At 38.0% G+C, this 24421-nt stretch overlaps 2 protein-coding genes across 3 annotated transcripts; both read right to left on the bottom strand.

Annotated features, from left to right (window-relative positions):
* Positions 1–252: 252 nt before the first annotated feature.
* Positions 253–7633, bottom strand: kat2b (K(lysine) acetyltransferase 2B). Its single transcript, XM_056740922.1, is given in 19 exon segments — positions 253–454; positions 549–633; positions 726–789; positions 897–927; positions 1393–1507; positions 1598–1699; positions 1701–1742; positions 2091–2201; positions 2322–2448; positions 2613–2821; positions 2915–3060; positions 3805–3930; positions 4049–4146; positions 4238–4429; positions 4994–5175; positions 5358–5444; positions 5714–5859; positions 5954–6092; positions 6872–7633. Coding segments are annotated over 19 exon segments (2397 nt in total). The 5' UTR covers positions 7073–7633; the 3' UTR covers positions 253–260.
* A 141-nt stretch (positions 7634–7774) lies between these two features.
* rab5aa (RAB5A, member RAS oncogene family, a) lies at positions 7775–22967 on the bottom strand. Of its 2 annotated transcripts, none has more exons than XM_056740926.1 (6): positions 22829–22967; positions 10736–10968; positions 10407–10558; positions 10082–10204; positions 9900–9993; positions 7775–9436 (listed from the first exon to the last, which is right to left on the bottom strand). In XM_056740926.1, exons 2-6 carry the CDS (start codon positions 10899–10901, stop codon positions 9321–9323), a joined length of 651 nt encoding a protein of 216 aa, XP_056596904.1. In that variant the 5' UTR covers positions 10902–10968; positions 22829–22967; the 3' UTR covers positions 7775–9320. The 2 variants fall into 2 exon arrangements, with proteins under 2 accessions (XP_056596904.1, XP_056596903.1); XM_056740925.1 differs by lacking the exon at positions 22829–22967 and adding an exon at positions 12601–12760.
* Between the last annotated feature and the right edge of the window lie 1454 nt (positions 22968–24421).

The following is a 24421-nucleotide window of genomic DNA, read 5'->3' as shown; positions in this document are numbered from 1 at the left end:
ATGCACATCAAATGCATCCAGCCAAACATACAAACGCTCGAGAAAAACTCTTCCACAATGTTCAGATTTTGGCCGAAGAAACGTTTAAGACAGAAATGTTCACGCAAGGTGAAGTCAACACACACATCAATGACATCATCAGCCTTCCTTTTTCTAGGACAAACGCAGAAGGATAAAAATGAGATACACGATAAGGATCGAGAAAAAGAGGTAGAGATAAAAGGGATGGCAAGAGGGAAAGTGTCTACTTGCCAGTAAGACTACTTGACAACGAGGCCCGCCTCTTTGATCTTGGTGTAAAAGAATTTCTCCAGTAGGTTGGCACATTTGTAGTATTCGCTTTCGGGGGGGTTGTACTCGTAACAGTTAGTGAATATCCGTTGCATGTCGGCCTTAAACAGTTTACTCGTCGTGTAGTAGCGACTCTTTAGGCGCTCGCTCATGGTCTTTAGATCTACAAACACACAATAATAGTTGTGAGACCTATTCCAAATGTAGCCAATTATGGTCAAAATCGATTTAATGCTTTATGTGCAAAAATAACATACCCATTGGGAACCGGATGACTTGGTAGTAACCAGGTGCCTCATTCTTCTTTACAGGTTCCATAAAGGGCCATGCGTTCTGGTGTGACTGTAATGTTGAGAAACAAAGAGTATTGTTTCTATATTTTACATATACAGAATATTGGTTTTGAAACAGGAAGTAGTGCAGAACTGTTTTACCTTGACCTGCTGTAAAATGTTCTTTAAGGTGCTATACAACTGATCTGGATCCTTCAGCTCTTTGCTACGAAGAAAAAGCCCCATACACTTTTTTAAAGCTACAACTAAACACAAAATGACATCACAACTTATTTCGTTTTAATATGTTGTGTAGTAGATACACACATTTACCTTTTCCCCAAAGGTTTCCAGCCTGTCTCACCTGTGTAAACACAGATATAGATTAAATATAGGACAAAATCTTTAAAAAACACAAATATGAATCGATAAAACAAGCTGTGGAACAGGAATGGATAAATTCTCTTGATGAATATGATATCACAAAAACGTTGTGTGTAAAAGGTTTTATCGGACTCACACGCCTAAAGTTAACTTCTGGTCTGTGTTTAGTTAAAATATATCAATTCATTTCGTATTTATATTAATACTGATTGTAAATGAACCTCATTTGTAAGTGGCTTTGGATAAAAGCGTCTGCTAAATGACTACATGTTAATGTAAATCTACTCAACAGTTATAGATTTTTGCGGAGGTCTTCCAGAAGTTAAGTCTGGGTCACATGACATTTGTATATGTTGTTTCAGGTGATGCGTCTATAAAACATGTTTGAATTGAGAAGGTACATTTAATGGCTTTTACAAAAACGAAGCATGAAATCGTGACGTACGGATTCCTGGAATGCTCTCAATGGCAATCTGCCGAACTCCTTCCTTGAAACAGGACAAGCCAGGGTAAACTTTACGAATCTGCGCTTGCTTGCGCTCTATAAGCTTCTTAATGATCTGTGAGGAATTGAGATGATAGTAGAATCATGAATTGTAACAAAGTGAGTCAACTGTATAACACACCTCGTACACACATACTGTACACACCTCTTTCTGTTTCTTTATGATGACAGAGAACTCAGTGTAAGGGATGCAGGGATTGAGTTCACAGCCCATCAGCGTAGCCCCCTCGTAGTCTTTAATGTAGCCCTACGTACTTAGACTTCGGCACTTTAATATCCTTAGAGAATCCCTGACATGAAAAGGTAGGTATGAACATATATCGATTAGATTTCTTAAAGGCAATAAAGGCGTAGTTCACCCAAAAATGATAATTGTTTCATCTTGTCATTTCAAACCTGTATGACTTTCTTTCCTCTGCAGAACACTAAAGAAGATATTTTGAAGAAGGTTGGTAAGCAAACAATGTTTGTCACCACTGACTTCCATTGTTTGGACGAACCATTTCTCAAAATATTTTCTTTTGTTTTTCACAGATGTACAGTCATACGTTTGTGAATAAATGATTTTTTGAGTGAACTATCCCTTTAATATTCCTCCATGTTATTCAAACCTCATTTGGTCATAAAAGAGCACTGACCTGTTTCTTGAAGTAGCCAATGGCATATTCATCAGCATAGGTGAGAAAGTTGAGAATTTCATGCTTGATATGGTATTCCTTCAGATGGTTCATGAGGTGAGTTCCATAACCCTTAAAAACATCATTTCAAAAGTTCAAGCAAAGAACGCGAACTAAGATGATCGGACATGAAATCTCTGAGATGTCAGACCAGAATTTCAGATAAATATGGAAGTGGATCAGATGACACACCTTGACCTGTTCGTTCGAGGTGACGGCACAAAACACGATCTCCGTGAAGCCCTGAGTTGGAAACATGCGAAAGCAGATTCCCCCGATGACACGGCCATCTTTAATAAGAGAGAGAGTCTTGTGCTTCCTGTGTTGAGAGAAAAAACAATGTGGTGAAGTCAGCAGGCATCAAACTCAAAGAACCTCCAGCATAAGTTACAGACTTGATCCAGCAAGCATATGACTCCAAGTCGTAAGGTGACAACAAAGTGCCTTTAAAAGTTGTTAAGTTAATATTAGTTACAAACATACGGGTCAAAGACGAGGCGTGTGATGTATTCTTTAGGCATGCGAGGAAGCTGGTGAGAGAAGACGTTCTGCAGGCCAACAAGCCACATGAGGATTTTCTTATTGGGCTTCTGGTTGAGGGAGTTTCCAATGACATGGAACTCGATGACGCCACGTCTCTCCTCTAACCGAGCAGCTTCATCACGTGCAGAATGGGCTGACAGGAGACTGGTCTGAACGGAAAGAAAGACACTTTGACATCTGAACATTACAATATTAGGCAGCCTAGGCTACCATATCTTGAACAAAACACTCTCTGTGTTTACCTCTGGTCCCAGCATGGCAGTAGGGTCTATGATGGTGGACATGACTTCATTAATAAGTTCCACTGGAATGTCACCGACTACACGTGGTCGTTTGCTTTCCTCGTGATGAGATAAAGGCTCTGAAGGCTTTCGTTTTTCTGCACCTACTGTATGAACACATCATAAACATGGGTAATGTCAAATGGAATAAAGATGATTGAGTTATTGAAGATATTGAGCTAAAGATTTATTCAGTTCAGTGCTGTGGTTTAACTATATGCCTGAAAAGCCTCAGCCCCAAGCTAAGAAAATGAATAATACATACTGTGTTGTTTTTGCTAATATGATAAAGAATGAATGAACTATTGCAATTATGATTTGCTAAGATACACTTTAACAGTATTACAAACTAGTCAAAATCTTCATGACTAAATAAAACAAATTGTGTTCTTCTATATAAAAATGTATAATAAGCAGTAAAACTTGCAATAAGGTTATATGTTAACGTTAGTTAATGCATTAGCTAACAATGATATACAATCCAGTGGATGAAATTTAGTGGCATCTAGTGGTGAGGTTGTGAAATGCAACCAACGGCTCACTCCACCCCTCCCTTTCGAAGCACTACGTGGCTGACACAGCACTAAGAGCACTGAAGAGCAGTTTGTCCATTTCGGGCTACTGTAGAAACAACATGGCGAATTCTATGCAAGGGGACCCGCGGTGTATGTAGATAGAAATATCAAAACATAACGCTTCATTATGTAAGGTCTTTATACACCTCTGAATACATAGTTATGTATATTATAGCCTATTGCAATTCTGATAGTAGATACTCCAAAAAATGACACACTGGACCTTTAACAAATACAACCTTGTGAAGTGTTCCCTAATAAATTGTTGATTGGTACCTGGATTGGTCTCCAGAGCAGATGCTGGTTTCCGGGCCGGGCTTACGCTGCCTCCGCCAGACAGCTCTACAGGGGCTGGACTACTGGTATAGAACAGGGGGCGGGTCACAGGCGGAGCACTGATCACTGATCAGAGGAAATTAAAACATATTCAAATCTAACACCAACCAATAAGTGAAACATGTAAATATATGTCAAATACAAAGGTGAATTTTGACATCTGAATTCTAACAGTGTTAATCACCTGTGGGAATCTGTCCACTCGATAATCCCACCATGACGTTTTCACTCCAGATGGGTGAATTGTGACTATACACCTCCTCCTCCAGCATAGACAGAAACCTGAGCACGGCACACGCGTTCACGTAAATACAAAATCTGGCTCATTTTTGGGGATGTTTTCATGCGACTTTGTGCGTGTATTGTTGCCTACTTGGGGAAATGTGTGAGAATGAGCGTGCGTTTCTCGGGTGCCAGTTTGTCTTTCTCCTGCCTGGCCTGTTCCAGCAGCTGTTTCCTCATAATAGTGAATACGGAGCGGAGAAAAGTGCGTCCGAAAGTCTGCGTGGCCTCGTAGCGAGGAAGACTGTCACAAAACTGGGGCACGTTACAATAACACAGCCACCTGCACACACACACACACATTTCAATATCAGTGTTAAGTGTTAAACAGCAAGCAAGCAGGGGTCAGAACAACATTCTTTCTGTTGGCTTTAGCCAATGACTGGATATCTAGCTGTTGTTGACGTAACGTGACCTTCAACTCAAAAACCATGAGATCCTCATTTTAAAGGGAAAGTTCACCCAAAAATGAAAATTCTGTCATCATTTACTCCCCCTTATGTAATTATATACCTGTATAAATGATATATACCTGATGAACACAGAGAAAGATATTCGGAAGAATGTTAGTCATTTTCAGTCCAGGAGATCATTGACTACAATGCCATAAAACTGTTTATTTTCCTAAATTCTTCAAAATATCTTATTTTATGTAATCAGAAAACAAATCCTACTATGGTAGTGGATGATGTCCCAGAACCAAAAATTGCAAATATAAAGATATTCTTCCAAATATCTTTTTCTGTGTTCATCGGAACAAAGAAATGTATACGGGTTTGAAACATCCTGAGGGTGAGTAAATGATGACCGCATTTTCATTTTTGGGTGACCTGTCCCTTTAAGTCACCTTGTGTAGTTGACTTTATAACCAGCTACATCATCATCCGGCGCTCTTTGTCTCCGTTGTGAGGGCGTTTCTAGCTGCCAGTAGTTGATCTGGTTGAGGAACATCTTTGCGAGCTCCACGATGGTTTGCCTCTCCTTAGATGGTAGGTGGCTAAACTTGTACTGCACAAAGTTATTCACACCCTTCAATGCAAACAACACAAGAAATGTCGCATGAGTGGCATTAAACAAGTATGTTAGGAATTTGTATGCCACAGAGAAATTACAATTGAATGCATCACATACAGAATTTTTTTACTTTCTCTAAATTTAAAGTTTAATTCAACTCATGTTTTAATTTAACAACTTTAAATCTGATTGGTTACCTGTTCAATGCTTGGTTTTTCAAAAGGTGGACTTTCCAGAGCCTCCACCACTGGCCTTCCCATCTGCAGGATGCATTTCCTCAGCAACTAAGAAATATGGACCACACCACATGTCGATAGATGAGATGGAACATAAAGCCAATATAAAAATAAAATAAGACAATTTTACACTATGACAAATTGTAAACCGAAAGTAATGATTTATTAGTTACTTTGAAGCAATTATCATAGACACAAGACACAATTAGTTGTCACAAAACCAGCTTTTTTATGGGCTTTTTGCCAGGTGACAGAGAACATCGCGCACAACGTGTGGCGACATGTGCCCAATCTGTCAAGCCTATACTCTCACTCACTTTAAAGAGAGAGAAGTAAACTTGTTTAGTGTCAGGGTCCTCCTCTTTATGGACACACGTGTACAAATACTCCACATCCAGTACAATTCCAAGCAGCCTGTTCATCTCTTCCTCCGACACATTCTCTAGGTGTGTAACATGGTCACCTGGCCAGTAAGAAGAATTTACATTTTAAAAAGTGCACATCATAAATTGCGGGAATGCATTATAGAAACGCTTTAACATAAACGGAACAATTACCAAGGGCGTGGCTACAGCTTCTGCAGGGCTCCTTTAGGTTAACAGCTATTGGCTGCTCTGCTCTGGGTGGGGTCGGAGGGGGCGGAGTTGGCGGTGGATTTTGACTCTTCCAGCCATTACATTTGCAAGCTCCTTCAGCCTATGGAAGAACAACACGTCTAAAAGTATAATGTTATGCATTTAATAGTAATATTCAGAAAAGATACGACAGGTTGGAGTGCTACATCAAAAACTTGTAAAACTTGTAAAAAACGAATTTAAGATATATGTTTATATAACTTAAATAACGTCAAAATGTTTTTATCCTTTCCTTATTTTTTTAAATCTCTAATCTTTTCTCCTTTATTTAAACGCCGTTTCTCTGGCGCGTGTTTAAAGAATTAGAAGGCAACGCCCCCCCCCCCCACCCCCACGGCAGACCACGCCCCCTACGCAGCTGTCATCCTGTCAAAACAAAGACGGCGCTCTCGCTTCTCGAGAAATCAACTCGAGATTCGAGCAAAGCTCTACACCAAAGCACTTTAGTTTCACTTGACAAAATAAAGTCACCACAAGTGGGCTTATTTACTTCACAGAAATGAAAATGACGTCCCGCCAAGAGTGCCCATGTTCACGTCATCTTTACCCACTATGGAGACAACACAGCGGTATTATCTCTGTAGATTACGGAAATGAGGGTTATTTTTTACATTGTTCTGCATTATGCTATGCAGTCGTATGACTGGATATTGCATCAAAGACACACATTAGCGATTTAAAAGAATAAAGGACGAGGCGAAGCTTTTGTGCTGCGCTTGCAAATTCAAGAGTGGGTAAAGAACCATTTTCACTCTTCAGTCTCAGTTATCGCGTAAACAAACTAATAGACGAGATCATTCGGTTTGCACAACAAACGTTTATTTTTTTTTCTTAACGTACCTTGCATGAGGAATATACGCCGAGTTTCTCCAGTTTCTTCGGGCGCGGGGAGGAGCGGAGCTGCGCCTTCTTCACGGCGATACGTGCAGAACCGACGGCGGCGCCTGAACATTCGGTTCCGCCGACTCCCGGCGCTGCCGGAGCCGAACCCGCCGCGCCCACCGCCGGGGAGCCCTGAGGAATCCCCGCGCTCTCCGACATCGAAGAGGCCGAGTCTGATTACGCGCACCGACTCGAATCCTCGATGAAGTGTTCGCTCTTTTTAGCCCTCAACGGCGGGATCAGACATGGCGTTCATCCCTGCTTTTTCATTTGACATTGTAAATCCACCTCGTCTCCGCTAGGGGAGGCACATAATGAATATCCCGTTATGATTGGAAGCGGGGTACAAATATGCCATCATTCCGGGCGAGCCTTTCAAGGTCAAATCGTTTCAAAGGGTGAAAGTGACGATTTCATTTGCAGATTAAATGCTCAACGATTTAGCCTATTTTAGGTAGTTTATCGTGCATAAATAAACAACATGATGTAATACAAACTGCATACTCTTAATGTTTACATCTAAAGTTTAGTGAACAGATGCATGGATGTAGCACTAAAGAATGCATACTCCCTTTTAAAGTGTTAGATAAGTTGGGTTCGTGTTTTATTCCACATTTCTTTTCTTTATACACATTTTTGTATGTCGATACACATCCCATCAGCAAAATCTATTTCATCTAGGTGATCACAAAAGAGAAAAAAACCCTTTCTGTAATTAACCACTAAATATAACCAGCAATATTGCTTCATGAAAAACCTCAAGATCTTTTTTACTCATTAAGGCTATTACACGTGCATTTGAAATTTCCACTGCGATGGGAATTCGACTCAGTGAAGTTTACTTGGCCTTCTAAACACAAATTATTATCAATACCATTTATAGGAAATTTATTTGATACATTAACAGTAACATTTAAGTAAATGCATTTTTATATTTCAAACGGGAATGCTTAAAAAAGACAAAAAAGTTTAATGTAGCAGCGAATTTATGTTGTACCAGTATCCTAAAAAGTAGAAGACTGAGAGAATGTTAAAAGTGGGCGGGTGTGTTGTTCGATACTGGAAAAAGCAGAGGAAGAACCATCCTAATCTTTTGACATGTACACTGTTAGTTCTACCAAAGACAAAAACATTGTTTTGCTTCTCATAGAAATTACAATACAGACCACTAAAGAAAAGCAAGATCATTTTTTGTTAATAACACTACATACATTTTATAAGACCACCATTGATTATAATTTAACCACTGTTGTGAAAAAGAAACATAACTCCAAACCCCTATCAAAGCAATTCCTGGTTACTGTACAATTTTTAATGATTATCTAACTCCCTATCAAGCATTAGTCCTGCAACAGTAAATGGAAAAGACGAATACATTGCAACACCCTATTTACAGTAAATTATTTATATATATTTATATCACTCTGGCTGTACTTGCATGAGATAATATCAAGACCAAAAATTAGTGCAAGGCATGGAGTAAGAAATAAACCTGAAGAAGAAAATTGTGAATGTGACCGGTCTGGTGCATGTTTGCGAAGGGGAACTTACTAATCGTGTACAGAGAATTGTGCATGTTTTCCGTATAAATGAACAACATGTCCTTTGTATAGGCTTTTGTATGCAAGTGCAGCCACACACTTACTCATTTGTAAGGACGGGGCCAATAATGCTTAAAACAACGTGAAGGCTTGCTAACCGGCGAGAGAATAACAAGGGGGCAGGATCTTGTATCGATGTGTGGGTATGGTTAAGGGGGTGGGCTTGTTGTTGGCAGCACAGCCTCAGGAAGTGGGCAATCCGCCACTGAACAGAGCTGCTGGGACATTGAGAATCAGTTTGGGCCAAAAAAAGAGATGGGGTGGAGCAAGGGGTGGGGCTTATACATATTATCCTCTCTCACCATGTGAGCCATTGAGTTAAAACTTTTTGATTGACCTTTTTTAAGCTTTGTAGTGATACATGCATCCGTTATTCTGTAAAGTTCATTTCTATAAAACAAAATCATAAAAAAGATGAAAACAGAACTGAGAAAAGGAAACCAAGACTGCAGAGTTCTGAATTGTGACAGCGCAGGTGAAGAACCCTTGTGGAGGCCCCACCCCGTTTGTCCAGGCAAATGGCATTTGGAGAATATCTGATGGATATTTGTGACAAGCATATATTACAGTTTGGACACAAGGCATGTCGTAATCGTAAGTACAAGCCGGGGTCTTTACAGAAAAAACAACTACACAAAAACGCCGCAGATATATGGGCGGGGCAGAGCTTTTGTTACAGCGTAAGAGAGTTGTGGAAATTGGGAAAGCAGAGGCATTTCATTAGTTAGTCAAACCCGAGTTGAAGGGCGGGACTTTGCGTTAGTTGTCGCAGTAGCAAGAGTTTGGTGGTGGGGGGGTGTTTTGCATTAGTTGCTGCAGCAAGGAGCCTTGGCGGGCTGGGCTGTCTCTGTGAGGTCCACGCCCCTACTCCGCCCACTGTTGGCTCCGGGAGCTTGGGGCTCACTCTTAGGCAATCTTTTCGCTGAGGAGAAACAACAAATGAACACTTAATCTAAAGCTTTGACAATCTTTAAACATATAAGTAGGGTTTGGCCAATAGACGATGCCGATGGCTGACAGACATGGCGATGTCGAGTTTGCATTGTGATTACAACAAATGTTTCATATAGCTCGCAGTGTACAGATAAGACTGGCCTGACTTTATAACTGCCCAGCTCGCGCTGTATAAAGAAGATGTATGTCGTGCTAACAAATACGCGGCTCACTTTATTACGCTGCAGTGCAACATCATAGCAATGTTTTACTGTACACATCGTCCGATTCCAACGTGGTATACATCGCCCAACCCTACATATAATCATCATGTAAAAAAAATAATATTGCTCCCTAAGCTCTCTGTAAGTCGCTTTGGATAAAAACGTCTGCTAAATGACTAACTGTAAATGTACTTCATCGGCTACTATGTGGCTTTAGTTAAACCTCACCAATGGCCATGAAGATCTCATTCACGTTCATAGAAGTCTTTGCTGATGTCTCCATGAACAGCAAACTGTTGTCATCTGCATATGACTGAGCATCCTGCAGAAATAAAACAACAGATGAAGAACACGACCAGGACCAAGACTAGGAGTCTCTTAGCTTGATGTCTTCCTGATGTCACGTATACCTGGAAATCCACAGCTCTCTTGTTGGCAAGGTCAGCCTTGTTTCCAGACAGTGCAATAACAATGTTTGGGCTGGCCTGCCTCTGAAGCTCCTTAACCCAGTTTTTCGCTCTCGCAAATGACTCCTGGAAGATAAAGAAAGACACAATAGTTATTATTATAACTTCAACACGACTGAGTTCCTTAAAGTCAAGAACCTGTGTCTATCTCTGCGATTTAATTGGATGTATAAAAACAGCCGTTGCATTTTGAAATGAAACAGACATTGTAGTCTGTTATTTCACTAGGACTTTAAAGTTCGATCGTAATGTATTCAAACACACTAACCTCATTGGTTATGTCATAAACTACAATGGCAGCCTGGGCACCTCTGTAGTACATAGGGGCCAAACTGTGGTAGCGCTCCTGTCCGGCTGTGTCCCATATCTCAAACTTTACCGTTGTGTCATCCAAGCACACTGTCTGTGTTAGGAAGGCCGCTGGAAGCCAGAGAGATGTGAGAACATTTACATAATGCATTTATACATTCAGTGAATTCAACCTATACATTTTTAATCAATATTTGGGTGCCCGGAAATCAAACCCATGATTTCCTTTAGTGATACAAGAACATGTACAAATAAGAAAAAACGCTAAAATACTTTTTTAAACCTTACCTCCTATTGTGCTCTCCTGAAACTCGTGAAACTGGCCCTTGACAAAGCGCAGTACAAGGCTGGACTTCCCCACAGCAGACTCCCCTAGCAAGACCAGTTTAAACTGGCAGATCTTATTGCCCGCGTTGGACCCGTTGGGGCGTGTTGCTCCTCCCCTATTGGCCATGACAGTTGTCAATCACCCCGTCTCCTTTAGGTGGTCACACACACACCGAGAGCTGTTCCAGTACTGGCTGCGTGGCGCCACATGTAACATGACCAAAAAAGAGAAATGAAAAACAGAGCATTTTCACGCTGATTATAGAGACAGATTATTTCTTCCTGTTTTTTCCTTTATTAAGAGCTGTTTTACAACGAATGGCTCATCTTGGCTTCAGGGCAAAGATAACAAATGCTGTACTAAAATGCTATTTTTGGTTTTGAGATGCAAAGTACTTTTAGTCTTTCAACGAGAAATGGTTTGACTCTAAACGTTGAATATTGTTACTGAATTTTATGTATTAAATCATTAAAGACTCCCATTTTATTGAAATCCTGAAATCCTAGCAGTAAAAATGATGTCTGTAACCATGGTAACTCCTTACGACACAGAATGTCTTGACTAAGCAATCAAAACAAGCACTTTAGCCTTAAAGAATAGCAAAATACTACAATTCAACAGGAATTTATAGGAAAGTGTTACATTCCAATTAAATCCCTCAGCCCACCGCAAAACCTGGGACACAAAACTGGATTATACAGACTCAAATTGAAGGAGTTCATGACATTTGTCATTGTGGCATTGTCCTCAGGCCTTAAAACAGCACTTTCTCTGTCAGAGGAGCACCATTACTGCTGTTGTGAAACAGGAGAATGCAAAAACAGACCCCTAATGCTTGCGTAGCCGGTGATCGTATGATGTTGCATCATCAAAAACTCAACTTCAAGAGAAAATAAGAAGTGCACTGACTCAGATTCACACAAAGAACAACCAGATCTTCATCTTTCTTGATATCTGTAGAAATTAAGCAACGCTTTAACATCGGGCCTGGTGTGAGTATGTCTGGAGTAGTATATAATCCATAACATGTTGTATTTATCCATAATTAGGTGCAAAAGCAAAACACTTAAGATTACAAAGCACAAAAAACAAATGCAGTTTATGAATCAAGCCATCATGACATGGCAAAAGTCACATTGCCTGTGAGATGTTTCACACTGTTGCTGGTGGTCACAATGCTGTCCAATTGTAATGACAGGCCTGGAGATAACACACAAAAACAAACCTGCGATTTTAGTGTTGATGTTTGACACACAGCCCTCCTGTCCATGAATCATCAACCCAAAATAAGCATGTACAACCAACAACAGAGCATTCCATAACCCGAAAAAGTAGCTTGTTGACATTATGCTTTCTGTCACCCAGCTTCAACAAATCCTCTATTTTTTAAACACACCCTTGACGGTCAAACCGAGACACATGCTAAAACACATCCCACACTATTTCATATTATAGCCTCATAGATGACGGTGTTCATCGGTAAACTATCAAATAAATGAGATTATAAAGCCAACAGTTTAAAAAAGTAATCTCGGCTCGTAATTTCACTTTCAGTCCACCTTGCTTTCACCAACTGCATTCCGACATTATCTGCAACTAAACAAACACGACTGGACAAGTATACAGTTACGCATCTGATGAACCAAAATGATTTGAAAGCGTATGTTTAGCTGTTTGACTCACTCCTTTGAGCAGAATTAGGGGAAGGGGCCTGTGACATTTTTGACGAAATATAGCAAGCTAAAGTGGCTAACGTTGACTAGCTTGAGGGATACGCCAAAGCAAAAAACGACACGATTGGCGGATGTATTCGGTCTCTTTTTACCTGAATGCCAGCTGAAATGTCGCGTAAGACGACTTCCGACGATGGTGTGCTAAATTCAAGAGAGGTTCTCCTTATTATTGGGGTCGGTTGATGAGAATTTTACCAACCCCGATCAAGTCTCCTCCTTTTTTTCGATCGCAACTTCCCCTTTAGAACCAAAACACAAACAAGCGTTTCCGCCCCTCATGCCACGTTGGATGACATTTCCGCCCCGCAATGACGTATTTCCTCAGGGGGTCTCGTTAGTCATTTATTAAGAATATTTAACTTTATTATCCTTGTGGCAAAATTATATTTTCACAAACAAAGCTTTCTTAAGAAAATACCTATACCTAATAGCCTTGTTATGTGAAGTAAAACATTTCATTAAGTCACTAAGTGTTTTAAATAACAAAAAAAATTTTTTAAGGGATATGACGAGAAGTTTCATGTCTTATGATAAATACCTGCTTTTCTTCTTCCTCTTTATCTTCTATTCTTATATGTTCAGATTATTTTTCTTATATGTTGTGTATGCAAAGTTGTATTTCATTATTGTTATCTCTGAAATGCTTAAATAAAAAATCAATTCAGAATATTTAAAACTATATTTATATTTAAAAAAAGAAACTGGATCGTATGATAACTTCATACCAGTTTTATTTATGTAGGCTATTTTCTTTTTCTTATTGAATGTACATTTGTTTTTTTCAACAAATTAATGTACTATGTTTTGATATTTAAAGGTTTAAGAACTGTAATATCAACTGGAAATTGTTCCATATCAGATTTTTATGTAAATTGTATTTGCCTTTGTGTGTTAGATTTTAAAAGAGCACGAATTTACATTACATCTGATGTTCAAGCTACAATCTAGATTAGCAACTCTTCTTAAAACAAACTGTTGCTAAAACAAAATATAAGATTTTTCTTAAGATAAACTATAGGACCTACGTAAGGACCTTCATATTTTTTCTAAAGAAAAATAAAATAACATATGCTTTGTAAATCAATCTTGAGAAGAAAAAAAACAAGTCTTCTAATGAATTCAAAATATTGCACAACATTTTATTGAATTCGAGTTTAAGAAAAATATGGCTGTTTAGAAGAATTTTCTTAAGAATGTTTTGTGAGTATTATTTTACTGACATGTAGTTCTATCATGGACCAACAGATGGCGCATGAACACTGCATTTGAAACAGAGCAGTGATAGTTGTGAAGGATTCTATACTGTAGTTGAGAACTTCTACAGAAAAGCTGCTAGATATCCACTAGAAGCTACAAGAAGTTTTTACTTGAATTTTTTGGATTTCTTAACTATTTTCCTCTGTTGATAAACAAGAATCATATACCAGAACGATGTAATATATTGATCTTAAATAGTGACATTTCTCTCTTAAACATTTGGCTTTCGAATCTCCATCATAGACTCTCGAGCAGAAGCACAACCCAAACGAAACATTTACCAGATCAAAAAGATCTCTGATATTTTGATATAGTTGCTGGCATAATTTTAGAGTTTGTGTTCATTATAGTTGTCAGAAATGGCTTTGAGAGTAAACTATAATTGGTCTTAATAATAAAACGCTGCACACAAACATGACCCCGGATAGAGTTTGTGATATATAATAGTCTCGGAATGGCACTGTGTGGTTCAAGCTTAAAATGAAGATGAATTGGACTACAACCAAATTGGTTCCATGTGTCAAGCAGTGGACAGTTCCCAATGGATCATGGGAAGCACTGGTGTCATATATAGCAGGTGCTGAATGATCTAAAGGGTTCTGTTGCTGTAACTGAAGCAATTTGCCAGATTATCAATCAATAAACACAAAATTGCTGAATTTGCGGTTTCATTCAAGGATTTCATGCAACAGCTTTAATCCAACCAGACCTTCAGTTTTTCTTTTTGTCAATTATATAAATAATATATTTTGTATCAAATATTCAAATCAATTTAGTCATCTGACAATACAATAATCCATTTAAAAAAAATTGTTTCTTGTGTACAGTCAATTCACACAAATGTGTTTAACGCTTACACTTGTGTGCAATTATTACTGATTTTGTTCAAACAGCTCAAGATTCTTTTGGCTGTGGACACATATCTTAAAGTGCTAAACTGTGCGTAAGTGCTTAAATTTTAGTAGTTAATCAAAGACACAATCTTTTTCTGAGGTCAGTTTCTTTCCTGGAAGAAAAGGTCAATGCCAAAACCCCACCACCTGCATCATGACCTACAGTGTCATGAATACATGGGATTGCTGTTGTAGCCTAATTGTGGTCCCTGTTGGGTCCAATGGCACTTTAATCACTCTCAATAGAATAAAGACCAAATCATTTCTATATAAACGTGACACAATATTAAATGTGAGAATATGGCAATGCCTGGAATACAAAAGTATTACCTGGTCAAAAACGATTAAAATACATTTGATCAAACTACCCTAAATAAGTGTAATAGTTTCTAATATTTAATATTTTTCTATGTTTACCACAAATTGTGAATAAACATATTAGTGGTGTCAATGTTAAATAAATGATTGGTTTTAAAGGTAAATTCAGACCAAAAGATAAATGCTCATATTGCATTTTTTATTGAATACAAAGTGAGGATAGGAGGGTTTACATTCTTACATTCCCTTGAGGATTTGTGGCAATGATGGGTTTAATCGGGATTTGCGGTGTTATGTATTCATGTATTCCTCTGACAGGCCATTCATAAGACCTGTAAATGTGGCAGTATGTGAAACATGAGGCACATTATCTTATTAAAATTCAGCATGAAAGAATTACACGCCTGAGATTACAGGAAAAACGAGACTCGTGGTCATGCAGGTCATTCTCGCTATCTAATTTCTCATCCTCCTTTTTCTTTTTCATTTACATGCAGAATCACACTGTTTTCATATTTTGCACAAGCAGGCATCACACAATAATCTCAGCCAACTGTACAGAAACCATGACATGGCTTTACAAGAGCAGGTAGAAAAACGGTGCTATGTATTGAACGACTTGATGCTTTTCAAAAGTTACCAATAACATGAACCATGATTTGCTATTAATTTGCAAACAATATTGGGGAGAACATTAGAAGAACTCTAAATCTTTATAACACAGGATGAAACCATTACAGAACCTAGTTTCTTTATCATTGCCTCTCGCTTTCTTATCGGAAAGCATCACATCCCTGTACAGCTCTTGAAATGGGTCTGTCAGCTGCACCTGAAAGCTCTTGTTGATTCTGTGCTGCTGGTTTTCAATTATGTGTACACACACATCTCGCTCAGCACAACACAACCTCGTGTAAAAACAAACTCTGTAATGAAGTGCTAATTATCTTTAAAGTGATGATTCACCCAAGAATGAAAATTCTGTCATCATTTACACACCGTCGTGTCATTTCAGTCACCTGTATGACTTTCTTTTTTCAGCAGAACACAAAAGAAGATAATTTGAAGAATGTTGTTAACTGGCACCCATTCACTTACAGAGGTCTTGTCTCCATACAATAGTAGTGAATGGGTGCCGATGCTTTCTTCAGAATATCTTCTTTTGTGTTCTGCGATAAAACAAAGTAATACAGATCTGAAATGACAATAGGGTGAGTTAATGATGACAGAATTTTTAGGTGAACTATGCCTTTGAGTATCCAAGTCTATATCTGTATCCATATTTCTGCATGTTACCTCAGTTGTATATGTTCAGATCTATTAATGTACAGTATGTAGGTCATGGTCACAGGCTACCGGCTACTGTCAGAGTTCTGCATCCGTGCAGTTTTTTTCTAGATCATATATAAATCAAATCAAAGGTCGAAAGACATCCAGAGTGGTAGACATTACAAATGTTCAGAAACCAAATGGTTCTGGAAGTCATGGCATGTTTAGCATATCCTTGAGTCTTTGTTTTTTATGTGGACATTTTTTTTATGACAGACTTCACTGCAAAGTTATTTTTTTAATGTAACTACACTCTTAAAAAAGGTGCTAAAAAGGTTCTTCACAGTAATGGCATATAGTAGAACTATTTTTGTTCCCCAAAGAACCTTTTATTTAAAGCTTAATTTCTTTCTTACTTTTTCATACTGTAAATAATCTTTTTCCACACAGCAAATTACTAAGTGGTCTTGATTTACAACTATTATATGCTTTATCACTTGTTCAGTGATGATGCACAGTGTTTCCTTTGGGTGTTTGCGTATAATCAACATTTGCGCATGTGCAGAGTATTTTCAACCTTCCCGCCCATCAAGCTCCAGTCTCCATCTTTGTGGACTGGATTCGTTTGCCTGCAGCTAAATATTAAATTGTGATTAATTTATGAACTGGTTTCATCCATCCATCCATCCATTTTCTACCGCTTATCCGAACTACCTCGGGTCACGGGGAGCCTGCGCCTATCTCAGGAGTCATCGGGCATCAAGGCAGGATACACCCTGGATGGAGTGCAACTGGTTTCATCACCAAAGCAAATTGTATTTATTTTATATTATACTGTTTGTGTGAAAAATACCTTTATTTTGCCTCAGTTTAACCTAACATTGACACGGTTAAAGTATTTCTCACAAGATTAAGACACAAAGTAAACACTGCTTAGGGTTTTTTAATTAAAATATATTTTTGATAATATTTCGCGCCCTTTTGATCCGCCTTTTAGTCATGAGTTTACCATTTTTGACCCTGGACAACAAAACGAGTCTTATGGGTACATTTTTCGAAATTGAGATTTTCTGAAAGCTGAATAAATAAGCTTTCTATTGATGTATGGGTTGTTAGAATATGACAATATCGGGCTGAGATACAATCGTTTAAAACTCAGTAATTTGAGAGTGCAAAAAAATCTAAATATTGAGAAAATTGCCTTTGAAGTTGTTAATCATAGGCACTGTGGCAGGCTATCAACTCACAAAAATAAAGTTTTTATATATTTAATGTAGGAAATTTACAAAATATCTTCATGGAACATGATCTTTACTTAATATCCTAATGATTTTGGGCATAAAAGTAAAATAGATCATTTTGACCCATACAATGTTTTTTTGTCTTTTACTAAAAATGGTCCCGTGCTACTTAAGACCGGTTTTGTGTAAACTAAGATGTAAAAAATCGTATATACATTTCAAAGAATGTTTTAACCTTTAGTTAAAACTGACACGGTATTTTTATTTAAGTGCACTTAAAAAACATTAGACATTATCAGGTCTAATTTGTGCTTTATTAATCCATTCGGTAAATGGTTCTTCTAATCTATACCATCATGATGCAATACGTTTTTAAAAGTGTATGAACTGACATTTTTTAAATTAAACTTTTGTAAAAATGAAAAGCATTAAGCAATGAAGTGTTCACATCTAGCTAATTTGAGAGCATTCATGAACTGAGTAGAGCTCGTGTTGTAATGTAGCTCTAGTTTCCTGTAGCTCAGTGGTGAGAACAGGTTGTGGGTTCGATCCCAGGGGATTGCAAATACCTATGTAAAATGTATAGGATAAAGCAATGTAAGTCGCTTTGGATAAAAGCGTCTGCCAAATGCCTAAATGTATGTATATCTGTAAACCTAGTAAAGGTGTTTTGTTGAGGAGTCGAGCTTGTTTTCCAACACATCTGTTTTCTGATCGTCCTCTTCAATTAAAGCTTTCTGTGCAAACGTTTGTGATTTCTGATATCTCCGCCACGCAGGGAGAACTGTTTATACACAACTTCATTTTATTTGCATTTAAAAAGCTGTTCACGTCATTCACTCTGCGAGTGGCTCGCTTCTGCCCCCAGAAACTGGAAAAGGAACAGGATGACAGAAAACAGCCTCGTGTTCTGCACCGCGAGCACAAAAACGCACCCGAAACATTTAGCAAAGCCGGCGACAGCGGCAGTGATGATGCTCGAGCCAATTTGGCTCTCACGCTGAAGCCCTTGAGCTCAAGGGAAGGATGAAGGGGTGATTGACGACCATAGCACAGTGCTCGCGCCGGTTAAACAATTGCACGAGACGCTCACGAAGCAATTTCAGCACTGCCAGAGTCCACGCGAGCTGAGTTTATCAAAACGTCTTGATGTGTAATGTTCAAGTGCCGTGTGGAGAAGGAATGGTTTGTTATCAAAGATTATAGTCTACTGTTCGTTTCACGAGGAGTTACATCATAAACGTAAAGCTGTGTAGATTTGTTCTGTTGAAACTCAATCTGTCCAATTCGTATGTAGGATATTTTTTTCGTTTATTTATTCATATAATTTTTTATTCGATTCATACCTTTTATTAAGATTTATTTCGGCCCAGTTAAATTAGGCTAGGTTTAGGGGTGGGGTAAGGGCATATAGATTATGAAGAAACGTCACGCCATCTTGGGAGGATCGCTACTAGCGCGATCAATGTAGTGTTTTGGTTTTCTTGTTTGATAAGCAAATATAACTATGGTAGGTCGGTCTTGCCGTGTTATAAAACTGCAATAGCATAAAAATCCAATAGCGTAAAATCCAATTGTTCTTTCGATTCCACCATATATCAAACAAAACTGGTAACGGTACAAATCAAAACATTATTAGTATTGGAGTATGATCCTGCCAAGATGGCGGCGCCACTGATACGTGCAACATAGGGCGTGACGTCAGCTTCACATTCTCGATTGTTTATTAAATCAAATAAACATACAACAAAATTTAACAAAACGTTTATTCAATAAAAAATATTGTACATGATAATAATAATACTAATTCATATGAACATAAATTGAATAAAATATAAATAGATATAGTATTAGACACTAGCAAAACACAAAATGAAAGTTAACTGGGGTCAGGCATGTGCGCGTCTGATGAAACGGTCTAAAGCAAAGAATCATATAAGATGTGAAGAGTTAAAAAAATATATTATTAAAAATATAATTTGTGCACGGAATACCATCTAAACGCTATTATGAATATAGTTGGATCTTCTGCATCTAAAAATATAAAATACGTTCCCAACTCAAGGCCCACCAGTGAATTTCCACAACTGCATAAGAGCTTTATATAACCTAAATGTACATTGTGACTCTATTGGCTATATGGAGCAATGCAATTTATCACTTTCTATATCAAGGATTGGATCAGGTGAACCATCAGCGGGTGGATTCACTCAGCTTCATCTCTGAACAATGAGACTCCGCTCTCTATCTGACGGCTCCACGGAAACACGGGGGGTTAAAGCAGTCGTAGAGCCACAGGAGAATCACTTGTGCTGAAGGCCATTGATCTTCTCCTGCATAACAGATTCCAGTTACACTCCCTTCTGACGGGCGTGCGAGAAGCTCCACAGAGACACATTTTCAAAGTCATTCATCAACACCTGAACTATTAATGCTTACATGGGAACGTTCACAAGCAAACATTACAGCGTACAGTATGCTCATGCACACACTCATTCATAAATATAAAAATAGCACGGTCCAGCAGTTTAAATCTGATGTAAGCAATCTTTTTGTAATATGTGACAGGTATGTCGGAGGTATATCGTCAACTGTAGTCTCTTTAAAAGGCAAAATATGAATTTGATGGCCTGTGCTTGTCAGCCAGAAAACTGTCAGCTCTCTGCCAATGGCATGAGTTTCACTTTGATAAACTCTTTGGTTAATGTCAATATAATATCAATATAGAAACAACTGTTCAAAAGTTTATTACTACTCATTTCCTTATTTTTTCCACATTTACAGTAAGAATACTCATCAAAAGTACAGAATATCACACATGCAACTATTCCAATTATGTTGACTGAAAATCATTAATGAATCAAACTATTATATTTTAGTATCTGCCATTTTCTTAACCAGTTTCTTAAGGTAGAGAATTATTTATATTGAAGGAGTGTCCCTGTCAACTGGACTCCTATTGGCTACTTTTTATTATTTGGTCTAATGAAAGAAATTAATACATTGGGACAAATCTTATTTTTCAACACGTAAAATAATTTTAGACATATATAAGATTTGAAACATTTCTGTCAAGTGAAATTAAACATTTAAGTAAAACCAGGGAAACCGATTGCCTTAAACCAGCGATTAATCATGGACCTCCTGACCCCCAGCTCTGCACATTTTGCGTCTCTCTCTGTTAAACACACCTGATTAAAATCACCAGCTCATTAGAAGAGCGCTTCATGAACAAACTGTAACGATTGACATGGTCCCTAGACAGTGATCACTGCTCTCTACTCCATGCACATAATCAGCAGCTTGAGCGTACGGATTTGCGCTACACGACTGCCTGCATCACCTTCACACAAAGACAAAATTTTACTACAGAAATATCAATTGTTATTTACTGTAGACGTAATCATGAGGTTTACATATGTCTTGTGCACTCAAATGCCTTTTGAATCGTACATATGCTCATTTCGAGCTGGAATCATGGCAGAATATCCAGTGATCTTTGTATACATTCTCATTGAACAAACCTCTGAAGGTATGAGGGAAATATACAAAATTAGCAGAACGGGGCGTCGCGAGGACCAGGATTAAGAACCGCTTCCGTAAACTGTTTAAATTATAAAACTAATTGACTTATATTATTAAGCGTTGGTTTAGTAAATTCGACTTAAATATTTTAAGTTTGTGTCACTCAGTCAGTTTGAGTTGAAGTTAAGTCAGTATTTAAAAGAAATTAAAAAACACTTAGCAAGCAAATAACACATATTTATTGAGTTGAATTAACTTCACCTTTTTCTTGTTTTTACAGGTAGGCTATAACTTTAATTGTTTTGCTTATGTCTCATGTACAGCTGCTTTGTAACAATGAACATTGTGAAAAGCGCTATATAAATAAAGTTGAGATGTGTAATTTCATTCAGCGATTTTCACGTTTACATGATGATATGAAAATTAAAACAATCTATAGTCACTATGTATAACTTGCCCCGTCTCAGCCCTTAAATTTCAAGAGCATGGCCATTTTAAAACGTGTTACTTTTTGTTTCACCACAAACTCTACAACCACAATGTTCAATAAATACCAACTCAAATTTTGTTTTTCCGCAAAATGTATTGCTCCTAAGACCCCCGTCTTTAGCCTTCATCATCACTTTCTTTCTATGGTACTCGTAACATAGCACAGAAAGTTTTGACCTTGTTTCAAATGCTTAAATGAATGAATCCCAAAGGGTGTTGCAGAACTGGAACTGCATGTGTTCATTTGAATGCAGGAGCTGTATTGTACACATTAAAAGATGGGTGATGAATAGCCTCTGTATTCGGGTCAGGCTATCAGAAAATAGTGAATAGTCTTATTGTTCACATCAGAGCGCACAAACTGAAAATCAGTCGCTTGTAGAGAAACACTATAGAGCCCATCAAACGTTCCAACTACTCTCTGTATTGCAAGTGTCCGGTTCGTTTATCTAACTATAAATATCTTTCTGGCTCAGCTTTTTCATATATTTTCACTGCTGTCTCTGCACCGTCACACCTCCTCCCCTCCACTCCTTCGTGTATCTAACACTCATCCTGTCCTGTATGTTTTTGTCTGGGGTTCAGGTACAGACTGTATGATGACTGCACAAAATGTGAGGTGTCAAATGGAAAAAGAATCTGCGTTTTACAGTATTAAAAATGGATGAACCGCAGAACTTAAAAAGACAATTTATCCAAAAATGAAAATCATGGTCTCATTTATTCATCCTCGACAATGTTTAAGCTCCTCTTTCCATGTAATGAAACTTTATTGGGTCTCTGGGGCTGTCGATATCAAAAAGTGCACAGAAGAATCACAGAATCATGATTTTCAAACCCCTATGTCAGTCAAAACCTGAAAGGCTTTCTTCCACAGAACACAAAATATATATTAAATAATGTTGATAATGTTATTGTGGTTTTAGTACAAATGAAACCAAAAATCCTAGTCACACCTGTGCTAGTTTCGTAGGTGATTATTCACAGAAAATAATCGTGCCATAAAGGTTTGCAGGAAATTGTGGGTGAACAAACAACAACAGAATAGTTGTAACTGCACATTTTGGTCATTTGTGCAGAGAACGGTTCATACAGACATGAAAACATCTCAAATACTTTCCCATCGACAATCCGGACATTGTCAGCAGGGTGCATGAGTTTAAAATCCTTACAAATCCACAATAATCCCCTCAAACCCCCATCTTTAGCTTTCATCATCAGCTTCTTTGTTGCATCATGCGTTGAAAACTCCACCAATTCCTATTTTATCGCCTATTTCATCTCATCTCGGCCTCGCTCCCTCTCCATTTCTCCGCTCCTCTCTGACCTACCTTGCCTCAGCTCTTCTCCATTTGTTTCAGTTTACAGTGGTTCCTGTAACCATGGAAACCTGTCAATACGTGGTATTCTCCTCAGATGAACCGCAGCAGTGGCGATGGAAAGGCACACGATGGTGGCGTCTGGCATGCGTGTGAGCCTTCGTGCTGTGTCTTTTCATCACGTTTATCAAAAGCGCACACACAGTCAGAAAACACAACAAGGATGTGAATGATGAGAGGCGCACACGCAATCTTGCTCTTGCGACGACGAAATACATTATATGTACAGTAAGGCCTGAAATATGTGAACAGTGTCTATTTAATGTTAAAGCTTAACTTCTAAATTTTTACCACTGTACATTTTGCATTCTTTGCAATTGGGCTAATTCTATGCTAAACTGGTAAATTTGTAATGGCGGAGCAAGCGTGTAAATGAACTTTGCTGAGCAAGCTAGTTCAGCTTGACACGTTTATAGATTGCTACCCGGATATTTTGGTTTAATGGAAGTGACATTTGGCAGTGTTAAGTCGCCCCTGTGGTTTGTTATGTTGGAGAAGTATACACACAACCGGAAGCATTCGCTTATGAAATTGATTAAATGAGTATGTTAAGGCCTATGTTATTTCAGGTCATTTTATTACCTTAGTGACTATTTTATTCAATTCATGTAAATAATTCTCTCCTCTGTGTCTATTTTGATTTCTAATAAAGCATTTTAGGAGAAACATCAAAGCTGATGTGAGGCCAGAAATAAAGGCGCAACCTGCGAGCAATAAAATCTCTCTTTTTTTAATATACAGCCACGGACAAAATAAAGAGACCATTCCAAATGTTCTTTTAATCAGTCTAGATGTATTGTGGCCACTCCAGTCCAGTGTCTGTTGAATTGTAACAAAATCGAACCTCCGGAGTAACAAAGTCATTCAACAGCAATTTGAAAGACGGACAGCATGACATGACACATGGAAAGTAATGAAAATCAAGGTCATCACATTGTTTTTGTTTTGAGGTTTTTCTAAATACATGTTAAAATATTACTGTTCTGTTGCGTAAAGGTGAATACAAACTTGTTTTCTTTGCAGTATTTGAGGAATTGAGGGAAACAACAGCATCTTTTATGTTATTTTTACCTGTTTTTCCAGTTTTCATTTTCTGGAATTAAATGCATATAGAAATAATATTTTTATTTGAAATTTGGAAGAAATTATTAATTCACGTTTCCTAAACACATGCCTATAAATAGTAAATGGTCTCTTAATTATTTCCGTGGTTGTACATCTGCGGTAAAACAACAGTAGAAACATGCACAATACATCTGCATTAATCCAACAGCTGTAGCCATTTATTTGCATTACAGGTTTTTCTCTAATAATATCAAAACAAAAGGAATTTATATAATGTGATTACATTCCCATGTATTGGAGAGCGAACAGTTTCCAAAAAGTTATTGAGACGGATAGCTGCATTGAGCTTCATTGCTGCATTAAAATAGAATTCCCACAATTCCACAAACAGCCAAAGATATTGCATTCATAGTCTTGTCATGATTCCAGAAGAATTCCTCCATTTAAGGTACAAAAATACACCTTTAGTTTGATACATTC

Source organism: Triplophysa dalaica, chromosome 25 (assembly GCF_015846415.1).
Source record: "Triplophysa dalaica isolate WHDGS20190420 chromosome 25, ASM1584641v1, whole genome shotgun sequence".
NCBI classification, from domain to species: domain Eukaryota; kingdom Metazoa; phylum Chordata; class Actinopteri; order Cypriniformes; family Nemacheilidae; genus Triplophysa; species Triplophysa dalaica.
The sequence above is the reverse complement of the archived record's forward strand: the minus strand, read 5'-3'. Positions and strand labels throughout refer to the sequence as shown.